General features: G+C 38.7%; 1 protein-coding gene across 2 annotated transcripts in view; it reads left to right on the top strand.

The window, feature by feature from the left end:
- Window positions 1-17823, top strand: part of NUCB2 (nucleobindin 2) — a 48042-nt gene that overhangs the window by 9273 nt on the left and 20946 nt on the right. For both annotated transcript variants that reach the window (XM_047776192.1, XM_047776193.1), the window contains exons 3-4: window positions 13046-13189; window positions 13722-13829. In XM_047776192.1, coding sequence (XP_047632148.1) covers window positions 13046-13189; window positions 13722-13829 — 252 coding nt within the window. The remainder of the gene's footprint in view (window positions 1-13045; window positions 13190-13721; window positions 13830-17823) is intronic.

Below are 17823 nucleotides of genomic sequence, written 5' to 3'. Positions count from 1 at the left end.
AGCCTAGTTTGGCCCAGTATTTTCCTCTTTAGATCTCTTTTCTTATGGAGGAAGAGGGTAATAAAAGAAAGGAGAAGCCATTCTTACTGATAATGGGAGAAAAGTAGATTAGTTTCCTCTTCTTCCCACTGTTTCTCCTTATCCCTCATCTCGCCTTCTTTTGTATGGACAGCTCTATATTATTGGATTCATGAAAATCTGTAAACTTGTCTCCATCCAACACATTTGACATTATCTTGGTATTTAAAGAGATTTTTGTATCATTACTCCCTAATGAGCTAGAAAAATGTTCAGTTCTTTTGTTATGATAGTGGTTAGCATCTATTGAGGCGTTATTAAGGAGTAAATTTTTTTTTTGTCTTTTTTTTTTGCTATTTCTTTGGGCCGCTCCTGCAGCATATGGAGGTTCCCAGGCTAGGGGTCTAATTGGAGCTGTAGCCACCGGCCTATGCCAGAGCCACACCAACGTGGGATCCGAGCCGAGTCTGTAACCTACACTACAGCTCACAGCAACGCCGGATCATTAACCCACTGAGCAAGGGCAGGGACCGAACCCGCAACCTCATGGTTCCTAGTCGGATTTGTTAACCACTGTGCCACGACGGGAACTCCTTAAGGAGTAAATTTTTATTTACTTATTTGTTTATTTATTTATTTATTTTAGGGCTGTACCCACAGCATATGCATGTTCCCAGGCTAGGGGTTCAATCGGAGCTGCAGCTGCTGGCCTACACCACAGCCACAGCCACACCAGATCCGAGCCACATCTGTGACCCATGCCGCAGCTTGCTGCAACTCTGGATCCTTAACCTACTGATCCACAATAGGAACTCTAAGGAGTAAATGTTTTAATTAGCTTTAGGCTTAAGTTAATTGTCATAATTATATTTAGAACAAACACTAAAAGATTAGAAATTAATAGAAGGGAAAAGTATATTTAAAAATTCTTGGAGTTCCCGTCATGGCACAGTGGTTAACGAATCTAACTAGGAACCATGAGGTTGCAGGTTCAATCCCTGGCCTTGCTCAGTGGGTTAAGGATCCAGCGTTGCTGTGAGCTGTGGTGTAGGTTGCAGTCGAGGCTCGGATCCCGAGTTGCTGTGGCTGTGGCGTAGGCCGGCAGCTGCAGCTCCAATTAGCCCCCTAGCCTGGGAACCTCCATATGCTTCGGGCACGGCCCTAGAAACAGCAAAAAGACACACACACAAAAACAAAACTTCATCAATCAAAAAAAATTTTTTTAAAAAGGCAAGGAAGGAGAGGAAGTAAATATTAAAAGAGACAAGATAAACAGAAAGCCCGAAAGAAGATGATGTTTCATTGACTCTAAGAATCCAGTGATTTTTTTGTTTGTTTGTTTGGTTTGGGTTTTTTTTTGCTTTTTAGGGCCTCACATGTGGCATATGGAAATTCCCAGGCTAGGAGTTGAATCAGAGGTACAGCTGCCAGCCTACACCACAGCCACAACAACGCAGGATCCAAGCTGACTCTGCATGTGACCTATACCACAGCTCACAGCAATGCCAGATCCTTAACCCACTGAGCAAGGCCAGGGATGGAACCTCATGGTTACTAGTCGGAATCATTTCCGCTGTGCCACAATGGGAACTCCTCCAGTGATTTTTAAAACACACTGTTTTATACTACATAGAACACATACTGCCAATTAAACTGTGCTTTATCACTTACAATTTCATTTTGTGTTTTTTAAGTGTTTTTTAAGATTCATTTAAACATATAGATTTTTCTTATATAACTTTTACAGATACATGAAGAAATTACAAGTTAAATAAATTGGTTAAGGTAGTCTTAAGATTTTTTCACATTCATCAACTGACTCTTTTGAAAAGATTACCACAGAATTCCTTGAAAGGCTTTCTTAATTCAGAATCATAAATGTTTGTGTTTTCCTACAAAACATTGTTCTCTCTACTGTGGAGAGTGAGGGTGATTTTATTCTAGGATTTATTTATTTATTAAAAATTTTTTTTTTTGCCATATGTGCAGCATGTGGAAGTTCCTGGGCCAGGGGTTGATCTGTAGTTGCAGCCTGTGCCTCTGTGGCAACACTAGGGAACTTCCTATTCTGGGAACTGCTTTACAACTACTTGCCTGGAATTTTCTCCTAAGCCGCTAACATTCATTTTGCAAGTTCTGATGCCAGTGCTTTACTAAAAATGATAATCATTTTGCAAGCTTTGGTGCTAGTCCTTTTCAAAAGATGACAACAGAAAATTTCCAGATCCATCTTCTTCCCTCAACCTCTCCTTCAATGGTTTGATGCTGAGGGGTTAACGGTTTGTCTAGATGTGGCATCAGGAATAAATCAAGTTGTGTTACTTTTCAGGCAACCGATTCTCTAAGTATTCAAATACACAGCGTCAGAGTGCATCAAGAACTAAATTCATATACTTGGCAAGCTGTAAAAGGCACTTGGACATGAAAACCCGATTTAGCAAGCCTTCCTTTAACTATCCATAATTCACTCTTCCTCTCCTCACTCTTTTATGTATACAATAACATTTTCAGGAAATTCTTTTAAAATTTAATATGACAGCAACTTTTGGCCATAGGTGTTTATGCTAGTGTTGCAGTAACATGTTATTTTCCGTGTAACCCATTCTCAGGATATCAATTTCTTGATCCTTTAGTATTAGTGCCTGTTAAAGAACATTAAGATTTTATCAGCATTTCCTATTCAGTAAACTCAGCTTTTTTTTTTTTCTCTCAAATTACATGGAAGTTGTCCAGCTTCTGTTCAGTGTTGGTAAGAAGTATCTGACAAATTGACATTTGCCTTAACAACTCATGAATCCATCAAATCAGCCTCATATTTTATATAAATTTTTTTCTTTTATGCCCACACCTATGGCATATGGAAATTCTTGCGCCAGGGGTCGCATCAGAGCTGCAGCTGAGACCTTTGCCACAGCCACAGCAACACTGGGTCAGAGCTGCATTTATGACCTACACTGCAGTTTGTAGCAACACCTGATATTTAACCCACTGAGCGAGGGCAAGGAGGATACAGGGAATTTGTATCCTCACGGAAACAAGGTTGGGTCCTTAACCCACTGAACCAAAACAGGAATGCCTAATTTTTTTTTTCTGTTTGTCTTTTTAGGGCTGCACCTATGGCATATAGAAGTTCCCAGGCTAGCAGTTGAATCAGAGGTACAGCTGCCAGCCTATGCCACGGCCACAGCAATGCAGAATCTGAGCCACGTCTGCGACTTACACCACTCCTCATGGCAACGCTGGATCCTCAACCTACTGAGTGAGGCCAGGGATCAAACCCACATCCCCATGGGTACTAGTCAGATTTGTTTCCACTGCAGCCACAACAGGAACTCCTTTTATTATTATTAATTAATTAATTAATTTATTTATTTTTAATTAGAGGCATTGTCAGTCTCTACTGCTTCCGTTTTGTTGTTTGGCTGATCATAGATATTCTTGTTACACGTCAATAACAAAGTGTAGCACAGCTCTGTCTACTTGTGGGTAGCTTCCTGTCTAAAGTCGGGTAAAGCCCTTAGATGTTCCTTTACAAGAAAATGTAAAGTTGCTGTTATTCCTTTGACATCAAATATTTGCCTCCCTAATATTAGTGGCTTCATTTCTATGGCTTTTCATTTCAAGGCCAAGTCATAATTTAATCCTTTCGAAGACATTTAAAAATGGCAATTAGCTTCCGTTTGTGAAGTACCAAAAGTGGAAAAACTCAATCTGAAGTCATGACAGTAGGAATAGCTATGATAAAGGTTATGCATGTGCAGGCAGTAAAGATTATGTTACTATTGCCAGTTAGTTAACCACAATTTTAATATTCCATTAATTGAAAAACACTCTCTGATTTTTGAGATGTTAAACTGAGGAAGCAAGTACATTGGTAGTAATTGGATTAAATACCAACCGAAAATAATCTAGTTAGAACACAAAGCTTGTTAGACTTGAATAAAAAAAGAAATGTGTGAAAATGTATGTTTGCGTGTGTATGTATTTACACACTGATCAAAAGAAAACCGGCATAGTTATATTATCATACAAATAGGCCTTAAGGCAAATTGGGGTATAAAGGTCACTTAAACATAAAGATGATTCAATCCACCAGAAACCTAGAAAAATCTTAAATTTGTGTGCATTTAATACATAGCTTCAGAATATTTAAATAAAACTTGACGGAATTAGGAATTCCTATGTAACTCGAATTAGGAGTTCCTGTGTAACTCGGTGGATTAAGGATCTGGCATTGTCACTGCAAAGGCTCAGGTCACTGATATGGCGTGGGTTTCATCCCTGACCCAGGAACTTCCACATGTAGCGAGCACAGTCTCCCCTCCTGCCCCCGCAAATCAACAGAATTATAAGGAAAATCTAGATAAATCCAAAATTGAAGTGTAAGATTATCACTTACTTTTCCAGTAATAATAGGACAAGCAGACCTACATCATTAAGAATGTATAAATTGGGGTATTCCTGTTGTGGTGCAGCAGAAACAATCCTACTAGGGGCCATGAGGTTGCGAGTTCAATCCCTGGCCTTGCTCAGTGGGTTAAGGATCCAGCGTTGCCATGAGCTGTGGTGTAGGTCAAAGATGCAGCTCGGATCCCATGTTGCTTTACTGTGGCTGTGGTATAGGCCAGCAGCTGTAGCTCTGATTTGACCCCTAGCCTGGGAACCTCCATATGCCACTGGTACAGCTCTAAAACAAAAACAAAAACAAAAAAAGGGGAAAACTGGACAATCGTGAAAAGTTATAGAGCATGGCTAATTCTAAACTTCTGTAGGTAAATGATGTTCATAAATTGTATTTGTTATTTTTTTTTTCTTTTTCTTTTTTTGGTCTTTTTAGAGCTGTGCTTGTGGCATATAGGAAGTTACCGCGCTAGGGATCAAATTGGAGCCATAGCCACTGGCCTACACCACAGCCACAGCAATACCAGATCTGATCCTCATCTTCAACCTACACCACAGCTCACCACAGCTCACGGCGACACCAGATCCTTAACACGCTGAGCTAGGCCAGGGATTGAACCTTCATCCTCATGGATATTAGTTGAATTCGTTTCCCCTGAGCCACAACAAGAACTCCCATATTTGTTCATTTTTTAATGTTCACATTTTATTTTATAAGCTCAGATCTTTTGCTCTTTTTCATAACTTTAAAACAATTGAAATATGATTTAAATATATTCACTCTTTTTAAAAGTATACAATGTCTTATATTCTGTGTACAAAATGTGAAACATTTTGGCTTTACTTCATTTTTATTGTATCTAGATAGGAACTTTCTCTAGTAGTTAATTTTTATATTCTTTGTATGCCAGCACCCAGATCTTCTATTTGATCTGCCAGGGTAATTTTCAGCTGGCTGAATAAGCAGCGTTTAGTTTAATGACATTTATAGACATTCCCATCATGATTCAGCAGTAACGAACCCCACTAGTATCCATGAGGATGTGGGTTTGATCCCTGGCCTTGCTCAGTGGGTTAAGGATCCAGCGTTGCTGTGAGCTTTGGTGTAGATCGCAGACGCAGCTCGAATCCTGTATTGCTGTGGCTGTGGTATAGGCTGGCAGCTGCAGCTCTGATTTGACCCCCTAGCCTGGAAACTTCATATGCCATGGAGGAAGCCCTAAAAAGACAAAAGACAAAAAAAAAAGGACATTTATAAATCATATAACTTAATCATTATACAGTTGGCATGAGTACAAATTTATTGGTATTTCTGATCATGTAACTGAAAAGATCTATACTTTATTCAAAAAAATAAACATAATAGAATTTAAGAGCTTAAAGAATACTGAGGTCTAGTTAAATTCCCCTTTAAAAAAAATTTCATTATTTAAAAAAAATGAAACAAGTGGAGAAAATTAATTTACTGACCTATGATCACATAGCAAAGGGGTGGTGCAGAATTAGAATGAGACCTAAATGTAATTTTGTCTTACACTTCTTAGATATAATATCCATTTTTCTTTTCCTTGATGATCCAAATTTGCATTTCAGGTAAGCATTCTCTTTATTTCTCATTGTAGGAGAGGTTCATGAATAACAGAGCAAAGGGAAGCAGTATGTTTTCAAATGTTAGCATGTATCGAATCACCTATAGGACTTGTTAAGAAAGATTGTGCCCCTCCCTTCTCTCCCTTGCCCCCCTCAAAGATTCTTTGGCTGGCATTCCTGTCGTGGCTCAGTGGTTAACAAATCTGACTAGTATCGCGGGTTCGATCCCTGGCCTCTCTCAGTGGCTTAAGGATCTGGCGCTGCTGTGAGTTGTGGTGTAGGTGGCAGACATGGCTTGGATCTCATGTTACTGTGGCTGCGGCATAGGCCGGCAGCTACAGCTCTGATTTGACCCTTAGCCTGGGAACCTCCATATGCCATGGGTGCTGCCCTAAAAAAGCAAAAAAAAAAAAAAAAGATTCTTTGACTTAGAAGATCTGGAGTAAGCCATGAGAATTTACATTTTTTAACAAATTCCCAGGTCTTGCTGATACTGCTGCCTCAGGGACCACACTTTGAGAACCACTATTTAAAAGCAGCCGTAGGCTTTGGAGTTAGTCACTCCCAGGTCCAAACTCTATCTATGATTTATTGCTGTATGATCCAAATCAGATTTTTTAACTGATATGTCTCAGTTTCCTGTACTTTTTTTTTTTTTTTTGGTCTTTTTAGGGCCGTACCCATGGCATATGGAGGTTCCTAGGCTAGGGGTCTAATCAGAGCTATGGCTGCCAACCTACACCACAGCCACAGCAACTTGGGATCCGAGTTGCATCTTCATCCTACACCACAGCTCTGGGCAACACCTGATCTTTAACCCAATGAGCAAGGCCAGGGATCGAACCCGAGTCCTCATGGATACAGTCGGGTTTGTTAACCATGGAGCCACGACACAAATTCCAGTTTCTTGTACTTTCAAATGGGGATAGGAACATTTATTTCACAGGGTCATTGTAAGAATTAAGTTAATTAATATAATAAAAAAGTTTAGCGTACTGCTTGGTACATAATAATCACTTAGTAGATGTTTCTATTGTTATTTATAATAAGCCTGGAACCCAGTTAATTGTTTATATCATTTATGAACCATAAATTCAGTCAGTGTTTTAGAGTAGATGACCAGAAACTTTTTGCCACTTTGAAATGCTGTCAGGAAACACACAGGCTATGTTTATATAGACAAATTCCTCTATACAAACATATTCCTCCTTGACTCTGTTTGTATTTATGGTAGACCTGAAAGAACAGTGAGAGCTCAAGTGACAACTTAGTCAAGGAATTCCACTTCCAAGATTGGATTTAAGTATAGTTTTATTTTTATTACTCTCAGGCTTCTATGGTGTATTGAAGTAAAGGTGGACACTATTAAAAAAAGAGCATATTTCAAAGTAGATGACATAGCTGCCAATCACTAAGAACTGCTTATTAATGTGTATATATATTGTCTGGTGGGAAAAGAAGAGCCTAAGGAACGCTGGAGGTGAACGCAGAATGAAGGCGAGGAGTCCGTGTGAAAGATTCTTTTAAACTCTGGTTTGACCATAGCAAAGGATAGTCACAGTTCCTGATGAAGTTTGCAAAAATGAAGTTACAGAGGTGTATCACTGAGCTGACTTCATGTGTGCACATCACAGAGAGACCATTCAAATCATTTTAGCAATTATTCATTTTCTAACTATATACATACCATGTTAGGAGTCCTGGAGACTCAAGCTCCAGAAGTGTGTAGAAGACATCAAAATTGACTTGAGCAGTTAAATTATGACTGGAGCTTTTCAGCCATGACTACATTGTTTTTTTTTTTTTTTCCCACTGCACAGCAAGGGGATCAAGTTATCCTTACATGTATACATTACATTTTTTCCCCCCACCCTTTGTTCTGTTGCAACATGAGTATCTAGACATAGTTCTCAGTGCTACTCAGCAGGATCTCCTTGTAAATCTATTCTAATCTATTGTGCTGATAAGCCCAAGCTCCTGATCCCTCCCACTCCCTCCCTCTTCCATCAGGCAGCCACAAGTCTGTTTTACAGGTCCATGATTTTCTTTTCTGTGGAGATGTTCATTTGTGCTGGATATTTGATTCCAGTTATAAGTGATATCATATGGTATTTGTCTTTGTCTTTCTGGCTCATTTCACTCAGTATGAGATTCTCTAGTTCCATCCATGTTGCTGCAAATGGCATGATGTCATTCTTTTTTATGGCTGAGTAGTATTCCATTGTGCACATATACCACATCTTCCTAATCCAATCATCTGTCGATGGACATTTGGGTTGTTTCCATCTCCTGGCTATTGTGAATAGTGGTGCAATGAACATGCGGGTGCATGTGTGTCTCTCTTTTTTTTTTTTTTGTCTTTTTGCCATTTCTAGGGCCGCTCCCATGGCATATGGAGGTTCCCAGGCTAGGGGTCGAATTGGAGCTGTAGCCTCCGGCCTATGCCAGAGCCACAGCAACTCAAGATCCGAGCCGTGTCTGCAACCTACACCACAGCTCATGGCAACGCTGGATCGTTAACCCACTGAGCAAGGGCAGGGACCGAACCCACAACCTCATGTTTCCTAGTCGGATTCGTTAACCACTGCGCCACGACGGGAACTCCATGTGTCTCTTTTAAGTAGAGTTTTGTCCAGATATATGCCCAAGAGTGGGATTGCTGGGTCATATGGAAGTTCTATGTATAGATTTCTAAGGTATCTCCAAACTGTTCTCCATAGTGGCTGTACCAGTTTACATTCCCACCAATAGTGCAGGAGGGTTCCCTTTTCTCCACAGCCCCTCTAGCACTTGTTATTTGTGGACTTATTAATGATGGCCATTCTGACTGGTGTGAGGTGATATCTCATGGTAGTTTTGATTTGCATTTCTCTTATGATCAGCAATGTTGAGCATTTTCTCATGTGTTTGCTGGCCATCTGTATATCTTCCTTGGAGAACATTCTATTCAGGTCTTTTGCTCATTTTTCCATTGATTGATTGGCTTTTTTGCTGTTGGGTTGTATAAGTTGCTTATATATTCTAGAGATTAAGCCCTTGTCTGTTGCATCATTTGAAACTATTTTCTCCCATTCTGAAAGTTGTCTTTTTGTTTTCTTTTTGGTTTCCTTTGCTGTGCAAAAGCTTTTCAGTTTGATTAGGTCCCATGGGTTTATTTTTGCTCTAATTTCGATTGCTTTGGGAGACTGACCTGAGAAAATATTCATGATGTTGATGTCAGAGAGTGTTTTGCCTATGTTTTCTTCCAGGAGTTTGATGGTGTCCTGCGTGACTATATTTTAAAAGCAGTAACCCAAGCCACATTGGTGATAATGCTGAGTCTCTAACTGCTAGGCCAGCAGGGAACTCCAAAACTCTTAATCTTTTTTTTTTTTTTTTGTCTTTTGTCTTTTTAGGGCCCCACCAATGGCATATGGAGATTCCCAGGCTAGGGGTCCAATCAGAGCTATAGTTGCTGGCCTACACCACAGCCACAGCAACACGGGATCCAAGCCGAGTCTGCGACCTACACCACAGCTTTTGGAAACGTTGGATCCTTAACCCACTGAGCAAGCCCAGGGATCAAACCCACATTCTCATGATACTAGTCAGGTTCGTTAACCACTGAGCCACAACGGGAACTCCCCCTTATCCTTTTTAATTGTCATTTGGTCAGCTGTTTACAGTGTGGCATATGGGGTTTGCAAAGGCAAACAGAAGTTTCAATTCAGTTTGTTTTTTTAAACAACTAATTCAGTAATACTTTAAAATAATTTTTTAGGGTAAAAGGTATAGCTAATAAATACTTTAAAGGATGTACATCATTCACCAGTGAGATACAAGTCAAAATCATAGTAAGATACTGCTTCACACCCAGTAGATTGGCTATAATAGAAAAACATGGACAAAAAGACTTGTCGGTGAGGATAGGGAAAAATTGGAACCACCACATATTGCTGGTGGTAATGGATAATGGTGCAGCTGCTATGGAAAGCATTTCGACAGTTCCTCCAAAAAATTAAACATTTAGTTACCAAATTGACCCTGCAATTCTACGCCTAGGTATACAACCAACACAATTCAAAACATGCTAACACAATAACCTGAACACAAATGTTCACAGTAGCTTTATTCATACTAGCCAAAAAAAAAAGTAAAAATAATCCAAATGTCCCTCAACTGATGAACTGATAAACAAAATATGGAATATACATACAATGGAATACCTATTCAGCTATAAAACTGAACGAAGTGCTGATTCATGGTACAACATGGTTGTACCTCGAAAACATAACGCTAGATGAAAAAAAGCCAGATACAAAAGGCCACATATTGTCTGATTCCATATATATGAAAGTCCAGCGTAGGCAAACCTATATGGATGGAAAGTAGATTAATGTTGACAGAGACGAGAAAATAGGGAAACGAGGAGTGACAGCTAATGGGTATGGGGTTTCATTTGGGAGTGATGGAAATGTTCTAAAATTGGAAAATGGTAATAATTGCACAGCTTTGTGAATATACCAATTGAATTGTACAATTTAAAGGTTAAGTATTATAGCATGTAAATTATATCTCAGAAAAGCAAAAATAAAACATATACCTGCAGTGGGCATGAAACATGAATGAGAAATAAACCTTTGTTTTCATAAAAAATAATTGTGGGAAGAGGTGATTCATGATTGGGAAGATTCTGTGCAGAAACAAACCATCCTTTTATTGGGGGTTCATAATGCATAGTAGCCTATCACAAATTTCACTAGTCTTACAAAGATGGAAGCCTCTTTAGCTTCATTGAGTCAACAACTCCCAAACGTTTCATTATTAAAAAAACATTTACCATAATTGTGTTGGAGAACTAGTTGTGTTAGAGAATGGCAAATCTTGGGCTTGAGCACGTGGCTATAGGAATCACCCCTGAAATGTTTGTTAAGACAGATTCTGGGGTCCCACCTCCAAGATTCTAATTGCTAGGGTCTTGGCAGCCTGAAAATTTGCATTTCGAACAAGTCCCAGGTGATTTTATTTTGCAGGTTTGGGAACTAAACTTTGAGTAGCATCTTTATAGAATAGTCACATCCTGTACCTTAAATGGGTAAATTTTATGGCCTGTGAATTATATCTTAGTAAAGATGCTAAAAATTTGATGTACTAGAAATAGCACTGAAACAGTAATTTTGTTCATACAAGAGAATGCTCTACAAGTGAATTGTTTCACTTAAAGATTTCTTCATTTATAAAATGAGTCACTGCTTTATGTACAACCTAGGGTTGTGGTGAAAATGAGGCAGTGTACTCTTCCAAATTGTATTCTGTGGATAAAAACATGTTACTTAAAAAGAAAAGCCCATAGCCAGCTAAGTTTGGGAGTCTCTGAATTAAATAATGTGTATTCCAGATTGATGGTCTCACCTATTTTTTTTTTTTTTTTTTGCTTTTGTCTTTTTAGCGCCACACCTGTGACACATGGAGGTTCCTAGGCTAGAGGTTGAATCAGAGCTGTGGCTCCCGGCCTATACCACAGCCACAGCAATGCAGGATCCGAGCCACGTCTGCAACCTCCACCACAGCTCACGGCAACGCTGTATCCCCAACCCAGCAAGCAAGGCCAGGGATCAAACCCTCGTCCTCTTGGATACTAGTTGAGTTCGTTAACCACGGGAACTCCCTGACCGTTATTTTTGATTTGGTTGCTAACATCAGTCTATATGTATAAGAGCAATTTAGTATGAGTTTTTATTCATTCTTATTCTTGTAGTAGATCCTCCAGAGTCATAAAGATCCTTCTGAAGTAGAAACTGAGGAAGGAGATTTGGATAATGCTGTGGGACCAACAATAGTTTCTCCACTTTTGCTTCAATCCTGTTATATCCTGCTTGATATTTTATTGACCTGTTTATTTGAAAAATTATTGACCAATAAAAATTTTAGCGAATGACTATTGGAGATGATAAAATAATGTTTAATAAGGTTAAGAGAATATTTGTAGCTAGTTATTTGTCTCTTTTAATCAACTTATGTTCACAGAGCAATTTATTTTCAAAATTAGATTGAAGCTAATTTAAATATTATATCCAGAAATAATTTTGACTCTTTAATATTTTTTTTGTGTGTGGCTTTTTAGGGCTGCATCCGCAGCATATGGAAGTTCCCAGGCTAAGGGTCATGTCAGAGCTGTAGCCAGTGGTATACTGCAGCTGGAGCAAGGCTGGAGCAAGGCCAGACCTGAGCCACATCTGCGACCTACACCAGAGCCCATGGCAATGCTGGATCCTTAACGCACTGAGTGAGGCCAGTGATTGAACCTGTGTCCTCATGGATGCTAGTCAGATTCATTTTCTCTGAGCCATGACAGGAACTCTGGCTCTTTAATATTTTAACTGAGAAAAAAATATATAGTTTTCTCTTAGTTTTTCTTTTCTTAAACTTGGGCTGTTTATTTTTTAAAAATTTTGAGTCTCTCATTACAATCTTTATTTGAAATGTTTGTAATGAACAAAATGTTTTCTCATATTGTATAAGCAGTTTAAACTAAAATTTTGTTTACTTGTCTTTTAAATTTTAGCTGAAAAGCATTTCTCCTCTACTTTCATTTCCTTTTCTTTCTTTTTCTTTTTTCTTTTTAGGGCTGTAATGATGGTATATGGAAGTTCCCGGGCTAGGGGTTGAATTGGAGCTGCAGCTGCTGGCCTATACCACAGCCACAGCAATGCCAGATTCAAGCTTAATCTGTGACCTATGCTGCAGCTTTCAGCAATGCCAGATCCTTAACCCACTGAGCAGGCCAAGGATTGAACCCATATCCTCATGGATATTATGTTGGGTTCTTAACCCACTGAGCCACAAGGGGGAGTTCGTTCCCTGCTTTTGTTTAATGAACTATTTTAAGCATGATTTTTGATAAGTTATAGTCTATTTTAATCCCTTTCCTAGAATTCTTTTATTGAATTACACTTCCTAAAGTTGAATATATTATTAATGTAGCATTGGGAATGCATGTACATATTTTTTGAAAACACCTTCTCAGGACCTTAATATAATTATACCTTTATTTCAGATGAAGTGGAGGACCATCCTTCTACAATATTGGTTTTTCTTGGTTACATATGTATTTACTGCTCTTGAAGCTGTGCCTATAGACATAGACAAAACAAAAGTAAAAAATACTCAGCCTGTGGACAGTGCGAAGATAGAACCACCAGTAAGTGAAATGATAAAGATAACCTTGTGGGAAGAATTTTAGCTAAAATATTGCTAAATTTATTACTTATAAAATTGGACATTAGCTGCTGTTTCTGAAATAGCAGTGAAGAATATTGGATAAGCATATGTTGTTTAATATTCGGCAATGTTTATTTAATGTAGTTAGGATATTAGGTAGTACATAGACTTGATCGTAATACCTTTCCAGTGTTGAGATAACCGGCCAAGAAAACATTGCATTATCTTCAAAGGAAAGACAGATAGTAAAGAGGATGGTGACAATGGGGTAAAACCTATCAGTGTTATTGGTTAAGTCTACCTTTATGGACGAGGAAAACATGGTATTGGTTCTGATCCAATTCTCTTCATTTGCGAAATAAAGCTTTTTAGCTTTGACTGTCCAAACTGTCAAACCACGTATGAATCAATGCCAAATTGCTAGACCTTTTTTTTTTTTTTAGGGTTGATATCTTTAGATACAGGGAAGGCAAAACTTTCAGAAGCGTTATGGTTTGTTTCTTAATTTGAAGGATACTGGACTTTATTATGATGAATACCTCAAGCAAGTGATTGATGTGCTGGAAACAGATAATCATTTCAGAGAAAAACTACAGAAAGCAGACATAGAGGAAATAAAGGTAAATGTAATTAAATAATTATTTAACAGTCATTTGAGCATGCCAGACACTGAGTTCAAGTAGTGAGGTTATGGAGATGAGACTCTTTCTCTGTCCTTAAGGAGTCCTCGGGGGAGACTAATATCCAGAAAAAGATTATTAAGAGGAATATATGGTGAGTATGTAATATATTTTGGACATACAGAGGATGGACACCAAACTCAGTACAAAGCAGTGGGGAAGGTGGGAAGTCTTTCTTTCTGGTAGAGATTATGCCTGTGCTTAAAGATGTGGCTGAGAAAAGGAGAAGCCTGGGAAGCATCCTTGGTCAAAGTGCAAGGATACAGAGACAGGAGATATATTGGAACCTGGAGGGAGTAACTGTTGCTGGAGCCTAGTCTGCAAAGTGGAGGCCATGCCTGGAAGATGAGGTTAGAAAGAGTCGTGGGCTGGATGACAGAGGCCTTGTAAATCGTGTAAGGGGCTTGAATCATGATGTGAGGATGACAGGGAGCTATTCAGATGTTCAGGATAGGTTTAGTTCTGCTGTTTTAATCAGATCTAGATTAATAACAGAGGAAATGGGCCATATCTTATCTCAATAGGGGAGATTTAATTATTTGCCTCTGTTTTAAGAACCCTATTTAATAGAACCGGATCCTAGCTGTAGACATCTCCTTAGTGCTTGTAATAAAAAAAGGAGGTTGTAAAAAACAAGAGCTGACATGAGAGATTCTTTTAAAGCCCATCCTTGAAGGGCAATGCCTCCATTTAATTGGGTTTATTGTGTTTTATTTTATTTTTAAAAGTTTATTTATTTAAGGAATCAATTGTGTTTTGTTTGTTCATTTATTTATTTATTGACTGCATCTGTAGTATGCATAAGTACTGGGGACCAGGGATCAAATCTGTACCACAGCAGTGACAATGCTGGATCTTTAACCTGCTGAGCCATTAGGGAATTCCTAGTTGAGTTTATTTTATTTTTTTTTGTGTGTGATTTTTTAAAAAAATTTTACTATTTTTTAAAAATTATAGTTGATTTATAATGTTATACCAATTTCTACTGTACAGTAAAGTGACTCAGTGATATATATATCATATATTTGTCCTATGATATATATATCACATATCCTATGATATAATATATAGTCATATTTATATCCTATGATATATATATTGTGTGTATATATATATCATTTATATATCATATATGTGCATCTTTAACATGCTGAGCCACTGGGGAACTCTCTTGTTTATCTTTTTTAAACTTTCCTAAAAAATTATCTCACCTGTTTCTAGAATCAGAATGAGAGAACTCTGTTTGAAGGAAACTTTCTGGTCAAACATCCTTCTTATTTAATCTCTGTCCCAGATGTGGGCCCCTTTGAAAGTCTGACCCACATCAGTCTGTGGCAACTAACAGAGCCTGTGTGTGGCTTTTAGTTCACAGTTCTCCTCTTAGATGCTGTGAACTATTCTATGAGAAAGGTAATAGCATTATGCCAATAATTCCCATGAATTATCTTTTTTAAATTGAAGTCTCTTTGACATACAATATTGTATTAGTTTCATGTATACAACACAGTGGTTTGACATTTGTATGCATTGTGAAATGATTATACCACAGTTAAGTCTGGTAAGCATCTGTCACCATACAAAGTTAATACAATATTATTGACTGCATTCCTCGTGCTGTGCATTACTTCCCCATGACTTATTTGATATCTGAAAGTTTATACCCTTGATCTCCTTCAGCCATTTCACTCTTCCGCATCCTCCCTCCACCCTGGCAAACACCAATCTGTTCTCTGCATCTCTGAGTCTGGTTTTGTTTGTTTGGTTAGTTTGTTTTGCTTTTTTATTTCTTTTTTCTTTTTCTTTCTTTCTTTCTTTCTTTTTTTTTTTTTTTTATCTTTTTGCCTTTTCTAGGGCTGCTTCCTGTGGCATGTGGAGGATCTCAGACTAGGGGTCTAATCTGAGCTGTAGCTGCGCTCATGCCACAGTCACAGCAACGCAGGATCGGAGCTGTCTGCGACCTACATCACAGCTCATGGCAACACCGGATCCTTAACCCACTGAGCGAGGTCAGGGATTGAACTCGAAACCTCATGGTTCCTAGTCAGATTTGTTAACCACTGTGCCATGATGGGAACTCCCCTCAATGATTTTCTTCCTTCCTTTCTTCCTTTCATCTTTTTAGGGCCCCACCTGCAACATAGGGAGGTTCTCAGGCTAGGGGTTGAATCAGAGCCACAGCCGCTGGCCTATACCACAGCCACAGCAAGGCCAGGGATTGAAAACACATCCTCATGGATACTAGTCAGATTTGTTTCCACTGAGCCACAAGGGGAATTCTCTCAATGACTTCTTAATTGCCAAATCTAGTGACCACTTTTTATTCCTCTTCTTATTGGACTCCTTTATTTATCTCAGGGGTTCTCAGAATTGTTAAAACAGATTCTGGACCCCGCTTTAGAGCCTGTATCTCTAAAGGTCCTGGGTAATGCTGATGCTTCCATTTGGGGACCACACTCGAGAACCACTGTTTCCTCTAGTAATAATAATGATCCTTCTCTCCTTGAAATGTGCTGCTCTTTTTGCTTCTGTTACAGCATTTTTCTCCTAGCTCTCCCTCTGAACATTCTTTCTTGGTCTCCCTTGTGAGGTTTCTTTTCCTTCCCATCCTCAGCAGTCCCCCTCGACTCAGTCCTGAAGGATTTGTGTGCCTGATTGTCAGTTAGACTTGCAGTTTGTGATTGCAAATGCATTTATAAACAAGAGAACATAAACTGGGTGCTATGTTGCTTCTTAAATTTTGGAACATATATCTAATTACGCATATGTGAAACAAGCAATCAAAGGAGACAACCTAAAAAAAGATGAATTTTGAAAAGTTATGTATATATGGGATGACTAAAGCTTAAGAAGGCCAAGTTACTTAAGAAAACTTTATTGAAATATAATTCACATACCATAAAATTTGCCCCTTGAAAGCATATGATTCATTGGTTTTAGTTTATCTAGAGTCATGTAACTATCACCACTATGTAATTTTACAACAGTTTTATTTTCTCCCAAAGAAAGCCTATAACCCATCCAACAATCACTCTCCTTTTCCTCTCTCTCTCAGCTCCGGGCAACCATTAATCTACTTTCTGTTCCTATGGATTTGCTTCTTCTGGGCATTTCACATAAAGGGAATCATACAAAATATGGCCTTTTGTGCCTGACTTCTTTGACGTAGCATAAGGTTTTTAATGTTCATCATGTTGTAGCATGGATCAATATATTCATTTCTTTTAATGGCTGATAATATTCCAATGTATGGATATTCCATATTTTAATCAGTTCATCAGTTGGTGGACATTTGGATATTTCCACTTTTGGGCTAGTATGAATAATGCTGCTATGAAATTCATATGTAAGATTTTATATGAACATATGTTTCATTTCTTTAGGTATATAGAACTGGAGTTACAGGGTTGTATGGTAATTCCATGTTTAACTTTTTGAGGAATTGCCAAATTATTTTCCAAAGTGGCTGCACCGGGAGTTCCCGTCGTGGCACAGTGGTTAATGAGTCCGACTAGGAACCATGAGGTTGCAGGTTCGGTCCTTGGCCTTGCTCAGTGGGTTAAGGATCCGGGGTTGCCATAAGCTGTGGTGTAGGTTGCAGACATGGCTCGGATCCCGTGTTGCTGTGGCTCTGGCGTAGGCGGGTGGCTACAGCTCCAATTCAACCCCTAGCCTGGGAACCTCCATATGCCTCGGAATCGGCCCTAGAAAAGGCAAAAAGACCAAAAAAAAAAAAAAAAGTGGCTGCACCATTTTACAAATTAAGTTACTTTTTCAGTTTCTTCTTTGTTCTTTAATTATGCTTTTCTAAATTACATGGCTTGTAGACATCTTGATTTTAAAGTTACAAACTGGTAGTTCCTACTGTGGGTTAATGATCTGGCTTGTCTTTGGAAGTGCTGGTATGATCCCCAGCCTAGTGCAGAGGGTTGAGGAC

This window comes from Phacochoerus africanus, chromosome 4, assembly GCF_016906955.1.
Source record: "Phacochoerus africanus isolate WHEZ1 chromosome 4, ROS_Pafr_v1, whole genome shotgun sequence".
Classification (NCBI taxonomy): Eukaryota; Metazoa; Chordata; class Mammalia; order Artiodactyla; family Suidae; genus Phacochoerus; species Phacochoerus africanus.
Note: the sequence above shows the minus strand (reverse complement) of the source record. Positions and strands in the feature narration are given on the sequence as shown.